Source organism: Schistocerca piceifrons, chromosome 5 (assembly GCF_021461385.2).
Source record: "Schistocerca piceifrons isolate TAMUIC-IGC-003096 chromosome 5, iqSchPice1.1, whole genome shotgun sequence".
NCBI lineage: Eukaryota > Metazoa > Arthropoda > Insecta > Orthoptera > Acrididae > Schistocerca > Schistocerca piceifrons.
Genome location: NC_060142.1, coordinates 321,909,986 through 321,928,940, shown reverse-complemented (window position 1 = coordinate 321,928,940; position 18,955 = coordinate 321,909,986). Strand labels below are relative to the sequence as shown.

General features: G+C 41.0%; 1 protein-coding gene across 1 annotated transcript in view; it reads left to right on the top strand.

Moving 5' to 3' along the window:
• Positions 1-18,955, top strand: part of LOC124798256 (protein misato) — an 80,734-nt gene that overhangs the window by 3,549 nt on the left and 58,230 nt on the right. Inside the window, exons 2-3 of the mRNA XM_047261575.1 lie at positions 1,893-1,973; positions 4,379-4,598. Of these exons, the coding sequence (XP_047117531.1) occupies positions 1,893-1,973; positions 4,379-4,598 (301 nt within the window). The remainder of the gene's footprint in view (positions 1-1,892; positions 1,974-4,378; positions 4,599-18,955) is intronic.

Genomic DNA, 18,955 nt, shown 5'->3' with positions numbered 1-18,955 from the left:
GCCATTCACATTTCTCTTGTTATTTTGTTGAAAGATTTCTTTTAAACCAATCAACTAATTAAGTTCCTTATAATGTCTTATACACAATAACATCCCTCATCTTGAAATTTTCAAGACCAGCCAAAGCTGCATTTATACTTATCATATTACCCACAGTTATCCATCCATTACCATGGCCAACAGCACCTGTGTGAGCAATACTGAAAGAAAGCTTCCACCTACAAAAACATAAGGGCCAGAAAGGATAGTGCCTTTAACAGTTTTACTTTTGATCCTCTTTGAGCCTGATGTTAAATCGATTCTATTGATAAGCTTGTAGACAGTAGCCCAATGATCTGCACATCGATGTCGCCTGTAACACGACATGACTAAGTAGCTCTGTTCAATGCAGTTGCCTGTGCAGCAGCCTTGAGTATGCTAAATCACTGCCCATCATTTGACACATTCCACATCCTTGTGACTAACTCACTACCTGGATCTACAGAATACAAGATAAATAAATAAATCAGCAGTATTTGGTGTCTCATACATTATGTAGTGCAAGAAATAAGGTAATGCTAAAGTGCTGACACACTTGGATTTGTTTCCTTTAATTTGCAAGTGTTTTCCATGAACCAATGTAATATTTTGTAGACACTGCAAACAGAATAAAATGGTGTGCCAAACAAAAGTTCAAACTGTTGCTGTTGACATACTGTGTTATACATCCAGTCTGTCCTATCACATGTTACAGATTGAGAGAAAGCTTCAGCCTGCCATTGCTCTCACTTTTCCAAGTCCCACAAAGGCTTTTATATTTCATTTGAGAAAATATTTGGAAGAGAACAGCTTCCTCGTGGACTAAAGGAACTTCCACTTCAATTCGAAATGTGATCTGTAGCAAGTTTCATTTTATCCAACACTACTACTACTACTACTACTACTACTACTACTACGTGATCAGGCCCAGTGGACCACATGCATCTACAAGTTTCCTCCTCCACTGTATTCAGTCCATTGCTGCTATCCACCATCCGTTCACATCTATTGACACTTGTTTAAATCTTCATGGAGTCCATCCCTCCAATGCTTCTTGGGTCTCCCTGGCGGTCTCTTTCCAGAAGGTGTGAAATCCAGGAGCTTCCGAGGCCATCTGTGATCCTCCATCCGGGCCACATGGCCGGCCCACTGCTTTTGTTTGGCTTTGACAGTTCCTGCTGTGTTGGGCTGCTGGTATAGTTCCTCAAGCTTTTGGTTGTATCTGATCCTCCATTCCCCTATATCTGCATCCCGAACCGGACCGAAGATCTTCCGAAGCACTTTTCTCTAAAAAACAAGGAGCTTATGGAAGTCCTGTTTCTGGATACTCCATGTCTCACAGCCATATAGAACAACAGGCTGGATCAGGGCTTTGTACAGTCGAATCTTGAACTGTGTGGAGAGATATCTGGACCGAAGCAGTTGTGCTAGGCTGTGGTAAGATCGGTTTCCTGCTTGTTTTCTGGCATTGATCTCTGCTTCACATGACGAGTTCTCAGTGAAAAGTGCCCCTAGGTATTTGAATTCTTGCACTCTCTTGTAGGACTGGTCCCCAACCTGCAAAAGGATATACTATATTGATTTTAGATTCGTGGAAATGGCAGCAATCACATAACAACCAGTGCAGTTCCTCACCTTCTAATTTTCTTTCATTATTTATGTTGTAATACAAGTTTTCTGCTCTTTCGTGGCCTAAATTTTTTACGTCACTGTGATGTCCTCTGACATTTCTTTTATCATTATCATATGTATTTATATTGATTTTAACTTGAATTATTTATAACAACACATTTCTTTACAAATTTAGCCCTTAATTTTATAGAGGAAACTGTAAGTGTTTTTCTGAAGTGCAGTCACGTCGTTTTCTATTACAGGAAATGGGTTTTGACTACACTGGTGCATCAGTATCAGACATAAACCATGATGTCCTTTATAGAGAAGGTAAAACAGACAAGGTAAATTTATAGTTGTTGCTATATTCTAATTGGTGCAAAATTTGAAATATTAGTTTAAAAAACATTTCTATGAATGCTGAAGCTATATGTCTCTTTGGAATAATCCACTTTTATAATTGAAATCAAACAAATTTAGGAATTGTATCCTCAATTTTTTTCTGGTAATCTATAGCACAGTATCCTTTTCTTTCTTTTGTAATCTTTTCATTATGCTTATATGACTGGCACTGCAGAAGCTTCTCATAATAAAAAGTAGGGTACAATGGCGCATTATTTCAGAAAGTCATGAGAGATTTGTGTGGGTAAAGAAACAATGTTCCCGTTAGTTGGACTTATTTTCATAGAGTGATAATAAGGAAATGAAGAGAGGCTTGGACAAAATTTCTACTTGGTTAATGAATGGCAGCTCTCTGTAACGAAAGAAAGAACTGAATAATATATGATTACAAGGTTACTGATGAACATTTCACATGACTTACGCACTTAAGTGTAATGCTAAGGAGTGATGTGTAGTGGAATGATGAAGCAAAATCAATACTACAGATGGAGAGTGGAAGACTTACATTTGTTGGAAGGATCCTAGGAAAGTGAAGTGCACCTGTAAAGGAAATCACATACAAGACAGTAGCATGAACAATTCCAGATAATTTTTTGCAGTATTTGGAGTCCTTATCAAGTAGGCAATGACAATAGACATTGAACAAAATCAGGTATGTTCTGCTAATACCGTAAAAGATCAGTACAGCCCATATGAAAATGTAAGAGAAATGCTAGGGGAATTTAAATGCAAATCCATGGAAGAAAGGCAACATAATTCTTGTGAAACCTGGTTGAGTAAATTTAGAGACCTTGTATCTCCAAAAAGGCTGTGCTATCATCATGCTGTTACCATCGTGTTATCTTTAGTAGGGATAGTGAGAGTAAGAGAGAAGAGGGCATGTACAGAGTCATATAAACAGACGTTTGTCCCTCACTCAGTATGTGACTGGGATAAGACAGAAAATGACTGACTTTTGTATGAAATACCCTATGTCATGTGCTATACAGTTGCTTTTGGAGTATATGTGTAGATGAAGATCAAGCACACTTGCTGTAATCCTTACATTAGGGTCAAGAAATGTGTATTGAACACAAAATTAGTATCTGTAACATTTGCCCATTAGCTCACAAAACCAAACAATAATTGTTCCTGGAATTCTAAGCACAACTTCTTTGCTGTGCATGGATATTGCAATTATAATATGAAGCACAGATTCAAATACGTCTAAGAGTAGTGGAAATCGCACCCTCATCAAATAGAAGCACATCACAAAAATGTTATATCAGCTCATGGAGTGCAGATTGCAGACTTGTCATTATAGTCACACATTAAGTTGGAACACAGCTATCAGTATCCTAACACAAGTCCAATCCAGTCTAGTTACACAACAGCGGCAGTTGAAGTTCACTTCATAGAGGCAGATTTGGATGATAGCAGCTACTGATGGAAAAACTGAGAGAGAACCAGCCACTGGGCGGCACTTTATTGACTCACTATGGAATGCCATCCCTGCATTCTGCTTTTTCTACTGTTTGTTTCATGTGTACATTCCACTTAAGGTCATGTTGGATAGCTACTTCTAGATATTTTATGGCAAACACTGTTTGTAGCAGTTTCTCATCAGTAGTGTAGTTGTACAGCAATGGCTTTCTTTTCCTATGTATGCACAATATGTTTAATTTGTTTATGTTGAGGGTCAACTACCAGAGCCTGCACCATTCATCAGTCCTCTGTAGGTCATTCTGCAAATTGTTTCTGTATTCTGGCATTTTATGTTGTTGTGGACAACCACATCATCTGTGAATGGTCTTAAAGAGCATCCAATTGCTTTCTACTATATGCCTGTTTACTGGTCAGTGCTTCTTGTGTTCACTGAAGTGCAGTCTGTAGTCATACCACTGTTCACCTTTGCTCAAGCTTTCTCACTTCAAATTAAAATTAAAATGTTTATACATTGTAATTAAGTTTACCATCTTGTATGCTCAACATTTAAAAAAATCAAGAGTTTTCTGTTGTGATGTTACTATGAAATTTTAACAGTTTATGCAACATCGTCTGTCTTCCGAAACATTGCTATTGCTTTCATATTTTCAAAATTTTGTTCTTAATATCTGGGAAACATAGTTAATCTTCTAGATTCATGTTATAGTATTTTTTTAATTTTACATTTGCACGAAGTAGAACAAACAGAGACGACAATTTTCCAAATATTAATAGAAAATAAATGTACTTTTGTAATTTAAAAACAAAGGATTTTAATATAAATGTTCAAAATTACTGTTTTTAGTTTTACTATTTTGAGCTAATACATGAAGCTATATGTTGTAATAGGTCTTATGAACAACCTTTGTTTTGTTTGTTTAAGGGGTATGTGACATTTACACCAAGGCTTCTATTAGTTGACTTGAAAGGCAGCCTACGCCATCTTCCTGAACAGGGAGATTTATATGAAGAGGTTCCTGACTCCAGTAATGTAAATGTATTATGGCCTAAAGAGAAAGTCGATGTTATACAAGCTCCAAAGCCAGAAAAAAATGAATTTTTAGAAGATTTGTCTAAAGAGCACATGGAACCAGAAGAAATTCGTAAGTGTATACTGATTTAACAGTACTTACATAAAAATGGTAGAAGAGGCATGTCCTCATTGAAGAAACACTCCCACAAAACTGACTTTCCCAATTTTTCTGATTTTGATCTGTTGGCATTACTTGGTTTTGCACATCTACTGTTACTCCGGGACTGATGAATTTTGAATTCTTTACAATGAAAATTTAGCTGAAATATGACTGTGTAAGTCAGTAAAAAAAGTTGTATATTTTACAGAACTGTGAGAGAAGGAAATACAAGGTGTACATAAAGTTTGGGAACACTTTCAATTATTTATTGCACACGAACCAAACATTGTACAGATATCATACATATATCATTTTGAAGAGAAAACCTGGATGTTTTTTCCATTTATACCGCCACAGCATAGTTTGGCAATTTGCCGGTAGTCAGCACTAGTCGCAAACATGGCAAGTTCAGGTGCAGAGCGAGCTTCCTGTGTGTTGGAGTTCGAAATGACCTTCCCGATCACCAGATTTCACTCTGTGTGACTTCTTTCTGTGGGGACACATTAAAGATCTGGTGTATGTACCGCCTCTACCACGTGATGCTAAGAACAACACACACACACACACACACACACACACACACACACACACACACACACACACACACACACGCCCAAGGGAGGACTCAAACCTCCGATGGGGGGAGCCACGCGGACCGTGGTAAGGTGCCTTGGACCGTGCAGCTACTCCGTGCGATGATGAAGGAATAACTTCTATTTCCAAAGATGAATGTGTTAGTATCAGTAACAACATACAGTGATTTTATTTTTGTAGTATGAATAATTCTTTCAGTTGAGTTCTTTTGATGTGTCGTGGTTAGAGAAGTGATTGCTACAATGGAAAATATAGATATGGTTTACAGTTTGCTAAGTGTTTTTAATCTACTGCAAAATATTTCACCCCTGCTGCATTATGCACATTTTGTTGTTCCAGATTTGCATGGTAACTCATTAGATGTGCATGGCTCTACTTATTATCTTTGCTATCTTGAAAGTAGCATTTGTAGGTATAGTTATTTCATATATGTTGTTTATAAAAGTTTGTGATTACTATCAAGAGTAACTAGTAGCTCTTACAATTAGTCATTTGTGCGTTACTATTTTTCCAGTGTCTGTGGTGAAGAAAGATGGCATCCAAATGTAACGTGTACAATATAATTAATTTTTTGATGTGTGCTAGAAGCTGTACACTATCTGATCAATAGTATCTAGACTCAGCTATATCATATGGAATTGACCACTAGATGTGATGAGATGCAGAGAATGGATCGAACAGGAGAGCTCACTGACTTTGAATGTGGCCTAGTCATTGGATGTCGTTTGAGTAACAAAGCCATCTGGGACATTTCAGCCTATCTAAAGAAACCCCAGTTGACTGATGGTGATGTGACTGTGAAGTGGAAAAACAAAGGAACGACTAGCACAATGACTGCATGTAGGCAGTTAAAAAGAAAAAGAGTACAGTGGTTGAGCAGCTACTCATAAGTCATACATTTCTGTAGTCAGTGCTAAGCGTACTTGAGGCAGTGTAAAGAGTGACACCATTTTGTGGTGAATGACTTGAAAATGTATTATTTTGAGTGATGAATCACTCCGTACCCTGTGGCAATCCAAAGGAAGGATCATGTTTTATGAATGCCTGGAGAATGTTACTTGCCATCATGTATAGTGTCAACAGTGAAGTGCAGAGGAGGTGGTGTTATTGTATGGGAATGTTTCTCATAGTTAGGGGGTGGTTCCCGTATTGCACTTAAGAAAATCTAAATGCAGAAGGAAATAAATACATTTTACAGCATTGTGTACTGTATGGGGTAGCGGAACAGTTCAGAGATGATGATCGATTATATAAGGATGACACTGCAGACTATCATAAAGCAATATCTGCAAGGTAACCATTTGTGGGCAATAACATTCCTAGAATGGACTGGCCCGTCCAGAGTTCTGACCTGAACCCAGTGGAACACCTTTGGGATGAATTAGAACATTGACTTTGCTCCAGACTTTAGTGCCCGACATGGGCACCTTCTCTGGTTTCAGCTCTTGAGGGAGAACAGACTTCTAAGGTATTCAGACTCCTTATTGAAAATGCAGCAGGATTTAAGCCATCATAAATGCAAAGGGTGAACAATCCCATATTGATGTCCACTAATAGGTGTCCAAATACTTTTGACCAGATGGTTTACATGTGGCCTCATTCCAGGCCTGCTGGATTTATACGTATGATATTTGCAAGTAATCATATGTAAATAATTATAACTTCTATATAATAGAGGGAAACATTCCACATGGGAAAAATATATCTAAATTTTACAAATGTCTGCTTGTGTCTGTGTATGTGCGGATTGATATGTGTGTGTGTGTGTGTGTGTGTGTGTGTGTGTGTGTGTGTGTGTACCCCTTCTTTCCCCCTAAGGTAAGTCTTTCCGCTCCCGGGATTGGAATGACTCTTTACCCTCTCCCTTAAAACCCACATCCTTTCGTCTTTCCCTCTCCTTCCCTCTTTCCTGATGAGGCAACAGTTTGTTGCGAAAGCTTGAATTTCATGTGTATGTCTGTGTTTGTTTGTGTGTCTATCGACCTACCAGCACTTTCGTTTGGTAAGTCACATCATCTGTGTTTTTAGATATAATTATAACTTCTGGTTTACACAACTTTTAGGCAACTACCTCAGATAGGAAACACAGAAAATTGAAATGTAAATGGATATCTATAGACAAGTAGAAGGAATAGCTACTTGGAACAATGGCTCAAAAGTGAAACAAGGTTTGGCAAGAAAACAGTCAACATTGACTATTTGATGTTTCAGTGTAGATTCACATTCTGGAATGTTACTAATAAGCCATAGTTAACCGATAATTATTAATAAAAGCTAAAAGTTGAAGAATCATAGGGTGCAGCACTGAATAAAATCTAGTTCACAGGACATAGCCTCACCATCCAAATGACAAAAAGCAGAATATCAGAAAGAAGTTCATGGTATAAAATCATAGTTAAAGGGTTAGTTGAGCAGTGGGAGAATTTAAATGATCAAGCATTGACTGATAAATAATTGTTTGAGCTATCAGTTGAAGAATTCAACCAAAGGGACTGCTTACCACCAGTATGTGTGACAAATATTGATGGAGATGAATGTGGCATCAACAGTGTCAAGAACGGCATTTGTATGTTGTGGAGAGCCTTACTCACAGAATTCTGAAACCCCAAATTCCAGTATGAGCTGGGAAAGATTTCTTCTTTCAATGTTCATCATATATAATAACCATGAAGGTAAAAAACGCAAAATTCAGTCTTACATAAAGTGGTGTTGACAGTACTTCTTTGCATGTTCCACTCTATAATATAATAGGAATGGGTTGCAGCAAGCTGGAAGGGAGGGGTGGGCGGGCATGATAGTGAGGCTGATGATGATTCTGGGCTATATTCCTTCCACCATACATCGGTGGCGTGTCAGGAATAGGCATAGACCTAGATTTGGGAAAGGTGAAGGGAATTTATTTCTTCCCAATACTTTCTCCGTAAATATTTCACTTTATGAGGAAGTCGTGTAAAAGTTTGAAAGCTAGTGATTCAGGATATTTTTTCCTGCTTTGTATGTCTGTTTGGCTGTGTTTCCATTTCCGTTATTGACATATATACTGTTCTAACTAAGAACATAAGGAAACACATGGCCTTTAACCTTTTAAGTGGGCATGACAGATATATTCATCCATGCTCTGCTATTGCACAGTGGGTTCAACGGATATATCCGTCCAGAATTCTGTGGCTAGTAGCTAGTGGGAATGACAAGTTATCGGCCTGTTGTTGACACTGTGGCGTTAGTTGAGCTTTGTCCACTAGATGGCAGCTCTTGTCATGCAACACAGCATTTTCTAGGCTAGTTATGACATTGTCCACCCGAGCACGTATCGAGAAAATGCGTCCTGTGAAGCAGCCGCAAAAGTGCGCCATTTTTGTCTGTGTGTACCGCAGCGTTAGTGAGTGATCTTTTGCAATGGCGAAAAGAAGTTGTTTATCAGATTCGGAGATTGAGAAGCTGCTTTTAGAAAGTGACGATAATTTCAGTGACAGTTCTGAAAGTTTTCAAGATACAGATGTTGAGGCTAGTGAAAGTGACTTCGATTCAGAAACATCTGACGACGAGACACTACTGCAGCAGACAGTACCTAGTGAATTTGTGCGTGCTAGTTCAGTTCGTATTCAATATTTGTTCAGTGGTAATAGTGGTACAGTTGTGCCTCTAAAACAAAACGATGTGATGAGTTGTTTTATGTGTTTTGTGGATGATGCTTTGTGCATAATGATAGCTGAACAGATGAACTTATATACAGAACAGTTCGTAGCTTCTCATCCCAATTTAGCAGAACGCTCCAGGGTTCACAGTTGGCAGAACACTACACGCGACGAGGTAAAAACACTTATTGGAATGCTTGTACTTCAAGGAATTCTTCACAAACCAGACCACAAAATGTACTTTTCAAAGAGGGAATCAGTTGACACACCTTTCTTCAGGATAGTGATGAGTGAAAAGCGGTTTCAGTGAAAAGCGGTTTCGTCTTCTATTGAAATTCCTCCACTTTGCTGACAATACCTCATATGATCCACTAGGCACTATCAGCAGAAAACTATTCAAAATACACCCCATTATGGAGCATCTGCGGTGTAAATTCACATCAGTGTACATGCCAGAAAGGAACATCACCGTTGACGAATCGTTGTTGCTCTGGAAAGGACAGCTTGGATGGAAGCAATATATTCCATCAAAGCGTAGCAGATTTGGCATCAAATAGTACGAACTCTGTGAAAGCAGTTCCAGGTATGTATGGGACTTTATTGTTTACACTGGAAGGGACACTAATTATGGTAGCCACTACCCAGACAAAAAAATAACTTCTCGATTTGTTTTGGAGCTTGCACACGATCTACTCGAGAAAGGCCACTGTATTTATCTTGACAACCGGTACACCAGTACAGATTTGGTGGACAAACTAACCAGCAATAACACCGATGTTGTCAGCACAATGTGGCAAGACTTCGTAAAAAAGGAAAAACTGAAGAAAGGGGAGTACATAACAGGGTACAAAGGCAAGCAGATGGTAATGAAATGGAAAGACAAAAGAGACGTTGTTATGGTCAGCACCTTCCATGACGATACATTTGTAAATGTAAACTCGAAGAAGGGAATCGTTCAAAAGCCACAAGTTGTCGTTGACTACAACAAGAATATGGGGGGGGGATAGGTGCGATTCTCAGTTACAAAGCTACCAGATGGCCAGAAGCAGGCTGAAAAAAATACTATCAGAAGCTTATCTGCCACTTGTTGGACATTGCATGCGACAATGCATACATTCTGTACAAGAAGCATGGTGGCGAACAAAGTAGAATGAGCTTCCTGATTAGTCTTGGTGACCATATCTTCACCACATCAAGGGACATCAGCAGGACGCCCACCTCGAACACCAAAAGCAACACGCCTTACAGCCAGGAATTTTCCTGACTTTCTGCCACCCACAACAAAGAAAAGACCAACAAGGAGGTGTGTGGCATGTACGAGAAAACAATATGCAATATTGTGAAAATACAGTTTTGTTAACTTCTGCAATATATTTTATTCATTTCCACCCAATATCAATTTAAATTCAACAGTGAAAACATGAAGGAAAATGTGAGAACAGTGCGCATCACCACCGCGAATGTGTGCACTGGTGTGTATTACCCACTGTGGAAGAGGCGCGCGCGCGCAAACTACCCACTTAACAGGTTAAAGAGATACAATTTGCTGGTTCACGGAGTGACATCAACCAGAATAAAATGAAAGTAGTTTCCACATCTCGGAACACATTTAACACTTAATTTCCCAGAGGTCTGTGCATGCCTGTATAAAGGTGCTATCCATGTCAGGTGTCACTAGTGTAGCACTGCTTATGCGCGGCATACATGATGACAGCGGTTCATGACCAGGTTGCCTCTGGAGGCTGCCTTGGGTAGTTGCGAGCATGCTATTTGACTTCGCAGAGCTGGGGGCGGCAGTCAAAGGTGGGAGGATTTCCCAATCCACCTGGACTGGTGTGTGCAGATGAAAATGATTGGGACAAGGGCCACCCACAGATTCCAGGATGAGCTGTAGACATGACTGGCGATGAGGATGGGACCCATCTGGATGTTAGAGTCTATGAGATGGCACGCTGGTATGAGTAACAATGATAGCAGACTGGAAATGAGAGGCTCTGTCTATGGACATCTGGCTTCCATCGCCTCTGATGGCAGTGCCTGCTCAGTGCAGTGGCAGGTGCCAGCACAGGCTGCAGGAGGAAGCAGACCTGCCGTCAGTGCTGACAATTTCCCCACTGCTATGGTAAGCAGGCACTACGAGGCCTGCTCAACTCCCAGAGCAGCCAAGGCAAGTGATGAAATGAGATGTCAGGTCCACAGCCTGAGGAGGGGCCCTGCGCTCATCCTGTGATGCAATTTGTTCTAGTGGCATGCCATGTGGTGATATACGGTGTAAACCATAAAGACACAGCAGCTGCACCAGTTGTGGATGATGGGCAGAATCCAGTGAGGCTACCATAGAAATGCCCTATCCCAGACTGGTGTGCCTGTTACAAATGTTGATGCGACTGGTGCCACTGGGGGACACCTGCCCAACAACAAAAGGCTGAGTAGTATCCGTGTCATGCAGGAGCTCAGAGGGCAGATGGAAGGGAGGTGCTGTGATGTGACAAATGCTATTGTGCATAAAGAAGTCCTTGAAAGATTGAGCCACAAACTGAGTAGAATTTTCCAAAAGCAGGATGCAAGGCAAGCCTACTATGGAGCATATCTTCAACACTTCATCAGGGCCTTGACAGTCACATATGCTGCCATAGACAGAGGACAAACGACATAAGGAAAATGAGAAAAAGCATCAATTGCCAATAACCAGAAGTATCCAAAAGAGGACCAATGAAATCAATGTGATCTATTTCACAAGGCTGTGTAGGGGCCATCCATGGGACACAACAGTGCGCAGTACCACCTGCTGACCCAAACACTTGCGTCAGACCACGAAAAGGTGTTCCACCGTGCAGTCAATGCCTGATGCCCAACCGAAACACATGGTGGTGCACCCACAGTTTTGTGTGGGAGTTCTCCCCCTAGTGACCCTGATGTAATAAGTGAGGGAGATCTTGCTGTAGAGCTGCTGGAACCATGACACGGGGAGTAAACCCTTCCATCTACAGGAGACTAACACCATACAAGAGAGAGTGACGATGGTGCAATGCATAAAAATTCCAGAGCAGGTGTGGCACCGTGGATGGTCGGACCCGTCATGTTGTATCATGCATATGATCCCCCAGAACACTGGAGCCACTGCCATAGCAGAGACGATATGGGAGCTAGTGACTGGGAAGCCATCCGCTGTGTGCCTTGCTTCTGTATCCAGTTGAAAACAAAGCAGTTCCCTCTCATTGAATGAGGAGTCATGGCCCATGGAGAGCCAGGACAGAGCATCTGTGTTCACATGTTGTGACTTGGGATGAGAATAGATCTCATAATTTTACTGGGACAAGACCAGAGCCGAACACTGAAGATGATGAGTGGCTTTGTCTGGGAAGGATGCCATAGGCAAAACAGAGAAACCAAGGGCTTTATGGTTGCTAATTAAATGGAATTTTGGACCTTACAAGAAGACATGAACATTTCTGAACGATTAGACAATAGGAAAAGCTTCTTTTTCCACCTGAGAAAAATGTTGCTGAGTCAAATTAGATTTTTTGATGCAAAGTTAATAGGCTGGTCAGAGCCATCTGAATGGCAGTGGGACAGGACCACCACCGCCCCTCACTCGGATGCACCTGTGACCAGTACCAGTTGTTTGCTGGGTTGAAATATTGCAAGACACTATTTGGGACAAAGACAATCCTTAAGCTGCATAAAAGCATGCTCAGAGGCAGAAGACTGAACAAATGGAGAACTTTTCGGAAGCAACAGGTGCAGGGGGTGGGCAATAGTAGCAGCTCTGTGAATAAACTTGTGATAGTATGCCACTTTGCCAAGGAATGACTGAAGTTTGTATAAATTAGACAGATGGGGAAAAGCCATAATGGTGGTGTCATGTTCTTCCATGGGGCGCACACCCAACCGGGAAATTTCGTGACCCAAATAAACAAAGGAAGGCTGAAGAAAGTGAGATTTAGCGAGATTACATTTGAGGCCCACGACCTGTAGAACAGTAAACAAAGAACAGAGGTTCTGCAGGTGACCATGTGTGGTAGCAGCTGTCATGACAATATCATCAAAGTAGTTAATACAGCGAAGGCAACAATCATAAAATGTTGAAAGACTGCAGGAGCACTAATGGCCCCAAACATTAGTTATTGATATTGATAGAGGTCGAAAGATGTATACACCACAATCAACTGTTTTGATGTCTCATCCAACAGAATCTGAAGGTAGGTTTCGGCCAACTCAATTTTTGAAAAGAATTGTCCCTAGCCAACTCCTTCAGGTGAGGTAGGGAGTAAGTGTCTATGACTGGCCATGCGTTAATAGTGACATTGAACATGCCACAGAGCTGAAGTTGAGTGGATATCTTCTTTACAATCACTAAGGGCATAGCCTATTCATGTGAGGAAATCGGTCTAATCACTCTCAGTGACACAAGGGCTGGTGGAGGGCTTGAGGGCAATGTGTGCCAGGAAATTGTTTGCACTACCTAACTCTGGGGCAAACAGACCGAAAAGTCAGAAGGAATCCAGTTTATGATAATGTACTTGGTCTGAAACCAGATGCACTGCATCTGTGACAGAAAAACCAAAAGTAGGAAAGGCATCTAATCCTAACGAATTGTCATCACTGGCATTGTTAACCACCAAGTAAATAACAGAATGAACAGCTGACTTGTAAATGGTGTCACCCATGAACTGGCCAAGAATAGAAATATGCTGCTTGTTGTAACATTATCAACCAATGCTTCACACATCTGCAGTGTGGAACCAAGCGTGGCATGCATCTGTTAGTTGGGTAGGGACACGTTGGCCCCTTGTTGACTTGTAGGGTTTATGGCTTATCCATCACTCGCACTTCAATGAAAAGTTTGTTCTGGCATGCAGATAACAGCAAACACAATGATGAAACAGAATGAATACGACATCCTTCGATTCCTACAGTGAATCCTAGCGGGAGGGGGGGGGGGGGGGGGGTAGATATCGATGTACTGCTGCTATGTGAATTTTGTTTTAAATGGCAAGAGGTCCACCACTGCTTATGGCAGGCTGCCTGCTCGTGCTGTATGAAACGAGGGGCATGAAAGAAGGAGTGTTCACTGTTCCTGCTACCAATGACAAGTTTGTCTCTGTTGGCATGGTTGGCTTGTTTGTACTGCAACTACTTCCTCTTCCCCCAGCACACTATGCTCCATGCGGCAGGGCTGCATGCCGGCAACAACAGTGACATCACTCCAAGCCTCTAATTGGTGGCCTGCGACGCAGGAGACCTGGAATGACTGTGCAGTGTTAAAAACCTCTTCTGACATAGGGTCCTCAAACTGAAGGGCATATTGATACATCTTCTTATCTGGGGCGAAATGAATGATTGCATCTCTGACTGTGATGTTTGCATAAGACTCTTGATACTTAGCCTTGATGAACTGACACTTAGGATTGAGGCTGAGAAGCTCAGCCGCCCCAGCTCAGTACACTTGCTGTGGCTGTTTGCAACATTGGCAGAATTCAACATGCACAGCAATCATAAATGTTCACTTGTGTTGATACAGGAGTACAGAAAACTACATGTAACCAAGACAGAGCAAGCCTTGTTCTTGCAGAGCAGCTAACTGGCACAGTAAGTCATACATACAAGGGGATATCCATCATAATAAAAAAGCCTTACAGACCTCGTTGTTAACCACCTAGAACACCAAGAAATGTAGGTGAAGCCACTTCTTGTAAGCTTCCGAGTCTTTCGTGGGCTCGTTATTGGGGGAGGGGGGGGGGGGGGACATTGGTGAGTGAAGAACTGATGGCTGAGCCTGTGTCAACGTAGCCAACAACCACCATTTATGCCTGCTGCTGTTGCAGAAGTGACTGGAGTAAGAGCTAGATGGCAGGAAACTACAGAATCCAAAACACACAAAAATCCTGCCCTCAATGTCGCTGCTTGTGTTCTAACTAGAAACACAAACACATGGCCATAAAATAGATACAATTTATTGGGTAATGGAGTGATATCAACCAGATGCAGTGAAAGCGTTTTACAAATTTGAACACATTTCCCTGGAGGCCTATACATGCCCTGCTAAAGATGCATTCCATGTCAGGTGTCCCTAGTGTAATGTTGTACACGCATATTGGAGATGGTGACAATTGTCAGTGACTGGCCGGCCCCTGGTAGCCACCTCGGGTAGTTATGGCCATGCCATTTGAACGTCAACATGCATGATGCTTGCTATAGATCCCTGTTGGCAGTAGGCGTAGTAACTGGTGAGTTACTACATATACCATCTCCTTCAGTGTCATATAATGTTCATACTTATCCTTTAGTTTCATATTTTTTATTTCTTAAGTGTAAGAGACGTCAAACTTCAATTTTTCATAGTCTCTCCCAGTTTTGCAACTGTGAAAATGTTGACCATACAGAGAAAAAGGGGCGATCGGCTGGAAAAGAAAGAACATCCAACCACCATCTTCTTCCTTATCCTTTTGGCAAATCACATTTTAACTCATAATTATGTCTCATTCGAATACCAAACTTATAGACTCATGGAACTGCAATGGACACTCATATGGAAATTTATTTGTTACTTCCAGGAAGTCTTTGCATTCACTCAGTGCACTAAGCTACCTTTGTCTAGTTCAGACTCATTGATCACATCTTGCTAATCTGGATGTGTGCCAAGGACAGCTATTGCTTTTTCCTCCAACTACACCCAAATCCACTTCTCTTGGTCCATGTCAACTCAGTGGATGTTCCTGGATGTTGATGTCCTCTGAGATGGCTCACTTCTGTCCGTATCAAATACACAGGTCACTAGTGATGCTTCCATTCTATGGCCAAAGTCTCTCCAGCATAACCTTGTTACTTATGGCTGTCAGATCTGGAGTGGTAAGTAGGAGGTATCCAAATATGCCATTAACCGTGCTGAAGCATCTACAGATGGTCAGTATCCTGGGCAATGAGTCTAGAAACAGGATTCCCATGCCATTTCTTTGTATGACAACAATGAACCTATTGTCATTGTGAACCAGCCACTGACTAATACTCTCCTTACCATCCAGTACGTCCTAGGCCTTGAAAACCTGAGTCACATCTTTCACCAGAGCTTTGACTACCTATTGTTGTGTCATGATCCATAGAATAATCAACCCAAAATAAAATTCTATTGCCCAGACAACTTATGCAACATTCTATTCAATCCCTGAGCCACCCTTGCTTCTAATGCTTCTAATCCTGCACCTATAGAGTATTCCTTCATAGATGACCCATTTGTAAGACCTTTCCCACAAACTCCCCCTACCCCTCCCCCCAATTTCAATCCAGTCACTAGTATTTCCTTTCCTATCACATTGGTGCCATGTGTGAAAGAAGCCATACAATAGACCGGCAGTGCAACATTATATGTAGGTTGGTGAAGTAACCATCTTCCAAACTATGTCTAAAAACAAACCCCAGACCATGCAGTTACTGAACATGCAACATGCCTCAGTACCAATAACTACAACAGCTGCTGAGTGTCTGCAACATTTAGAACCACTATCTCTCCTGCCCCATTCCCTTATCCACACTTTTTTACTCAGTTTGGTTGCCACCCTTCATCTTTGAATCTGGGCAACAGAGAGAGAGAGAATGTGTGTGTGTGTGTGTGTGTGTGTGTGTGTGTGTGTGTGTGTGTCCACCCAACCGTACACAACACATCTGTCAGCTACAGGTGTTGTTGTTTGCCATCATTCTTGTTACAGATAATTTGCAGCAGCACTGCCTACTGATAATGACAACAGAATTGATTGCCAAAATATTGTGATTGGTGCATTCTAACACCTGGGTGTACACTTGTGAATTATTTTATTATAAAATATGCTAGGGGAAACTGAAGAACTACATTATTTTTGTTTATTGTTCTAGCCTGGTCTTTAGAGGTTTCATCATTGTCTAATCCAACTGACCTTTCTATGTTAGTTTGGTTGCAGCAGGACCTCCGAGTTATGAATCAAATGTGATTTTTTAATTCAAAATCTGGTGCATTCAAACTATGATAACAGTCATCACCTCAAGTGATATTTCAAAGTAGAATGATTGTATGTCATCATTCATAGTAATGTGCTGCAACAAAATAAAGATGTAGAACAATATGTGCACTTCTAGTTTCAGCCTGTCTGTGGATACACCCATATTTTAGAGGCAGTTGCAGAAGATGATAAATAGTGATGTTTTTAAAAGAAAATGATTATCCAGAATCGCCTTGCACTGCACAGCGCAGCACAGATGAAAATTGATAAGAAATCAACAATAGATAAAATATGAAAACTAAGGAATTTAAAAGTGGCAGCAAGTTAGAGGTCATGGAAGAAAGGCCGAAGAAAGTGATGTAGATATGACAGAGAGACATACATCAGGCACAAAATAAAAGAACAGTATAATAAAAAATGGAAGATTAGAAACCCAAGTATCAAAACATACTCCAAACCAAAACAAGAAGATACAGGAGGCATGGAAGATGGGAAAGAAGGTAACACATAAAGTAAAAATTGATTTCTAACTGAATGAAGCCAGGTTAACAAAACAGATATTAAGACTCACAGGGAAATGAATTCACAACAGCTTGTATTAGAGAAATAAAGAAGACCATTCATTATAGAAACAGCATGTGAAAGTTTCAAAAACAAAAAAAAGAAACACTCTACAGAAAAATTTTTACTTAGATTAATTCCTAAGCAGAGAATCCATAAAGCAGTCATAGTATTGACCAAAGACAGAAAGTGACAACATTTAGTGATGACAAAAGTGTATTAAGAAAGAGAAAATATCAATGGAAGAGAAAGATGTAATCCTTGTTTAATATCAAAGTAATAAAAATGCAGATGGGACCTCAGTGACAGAATATTTATTTTATTTTATTTTATTTATTTATCGAATCATACATAGACAATACATATTATACAGATGTCGTCCAAATGTACATGTAAATTTTATGTGAATCATTACAAGGAGGTAAACATATAAATATATACATAAAGTTGACACAAAAAAAAGACACTTACACATAAGCTTTTGGCCTCAGCCTTCATCAGATAAAGAAACACCTATCTTTCATTCACACAAGCAAGCATATCTCACACACATGACCGCCAACTCTGACAGCTCGGACCAGACTGCAGCTATCACATAGAATGTAAGCAGTCATCTGGCAGGAGAAGGGATAGCAGTGTACAGGTGGGGGAGAGAGAAGCAGTGTCGGTGGAGTGTGCAGCGACTAGAATGGTAACAGTCAGGATGTTGGGGGGCAGGGAGGTGGGGAAAATGGAGTAAAAAAAGGAGAGGAGCAGAGAAAGATGGGTGAGTGCGTTCACAGAGGGCAGCGAACAATGAGGGTGGGAGATGGGGATGGGAAGGAAATGATAGGAAAAAGAAGATGGAAACTGTTGGGTAGAGGGTGTGGGGACGGAATGTTACTGTAGTTTGAGCCCAAGATAATTACGGGAGCAGAGAATTTTTTGTAAGGATAACTTCCATCTGCACAGTTCAGAAAAGCTGGTGGTGGAGAGAATTATCCAGATGGCTCGGGTGGTGAAGCAGCCATTGCAATCAAGCATGTTATTGTCCAGATGCATGTTGTGCCACAAGGTGGTCTAGTTTGCTCTTGGCCACAATTTGACAGTGGGCATTCATCCTGATGGACAATGTGAAAATCTGTGCAGTGATTTCAACAGAGCTGGTAAATGACATGGCTGCTTTCACAGGCGGCCTGGTCCCTGATTGGGCAGCATAAACCTCTGACAGGAGTGGAGTAGGAAGTGCTGTGTAGGCAGATTAGTCAGTTCTGGCACCTGGGTCTTCCACAGGGATATTATTGTTGTGACAATGGTTTGGGATTTGGACTGGCATAGGATGGACTAGGGTGCTGCAGAGGTTGGGTGGGCAACAGAACACCACTGTTGGAGGGGTGTGGAGGATTTGAGGTAGGATGTCCCTCATTTTGGGGCATGATGATTGGTAATCAAAGCCCTGGCGAAGGATGTGGTTCAGTTTTAACCAGTCTGAGGTGGTACTGGGTGACAAAGTGGGCATCCTTTTATGGCTGGTTCTTTAGGGTGGTGGGAGGGTTGGGAGTGTGAATGGAAACAGCACAGGAAA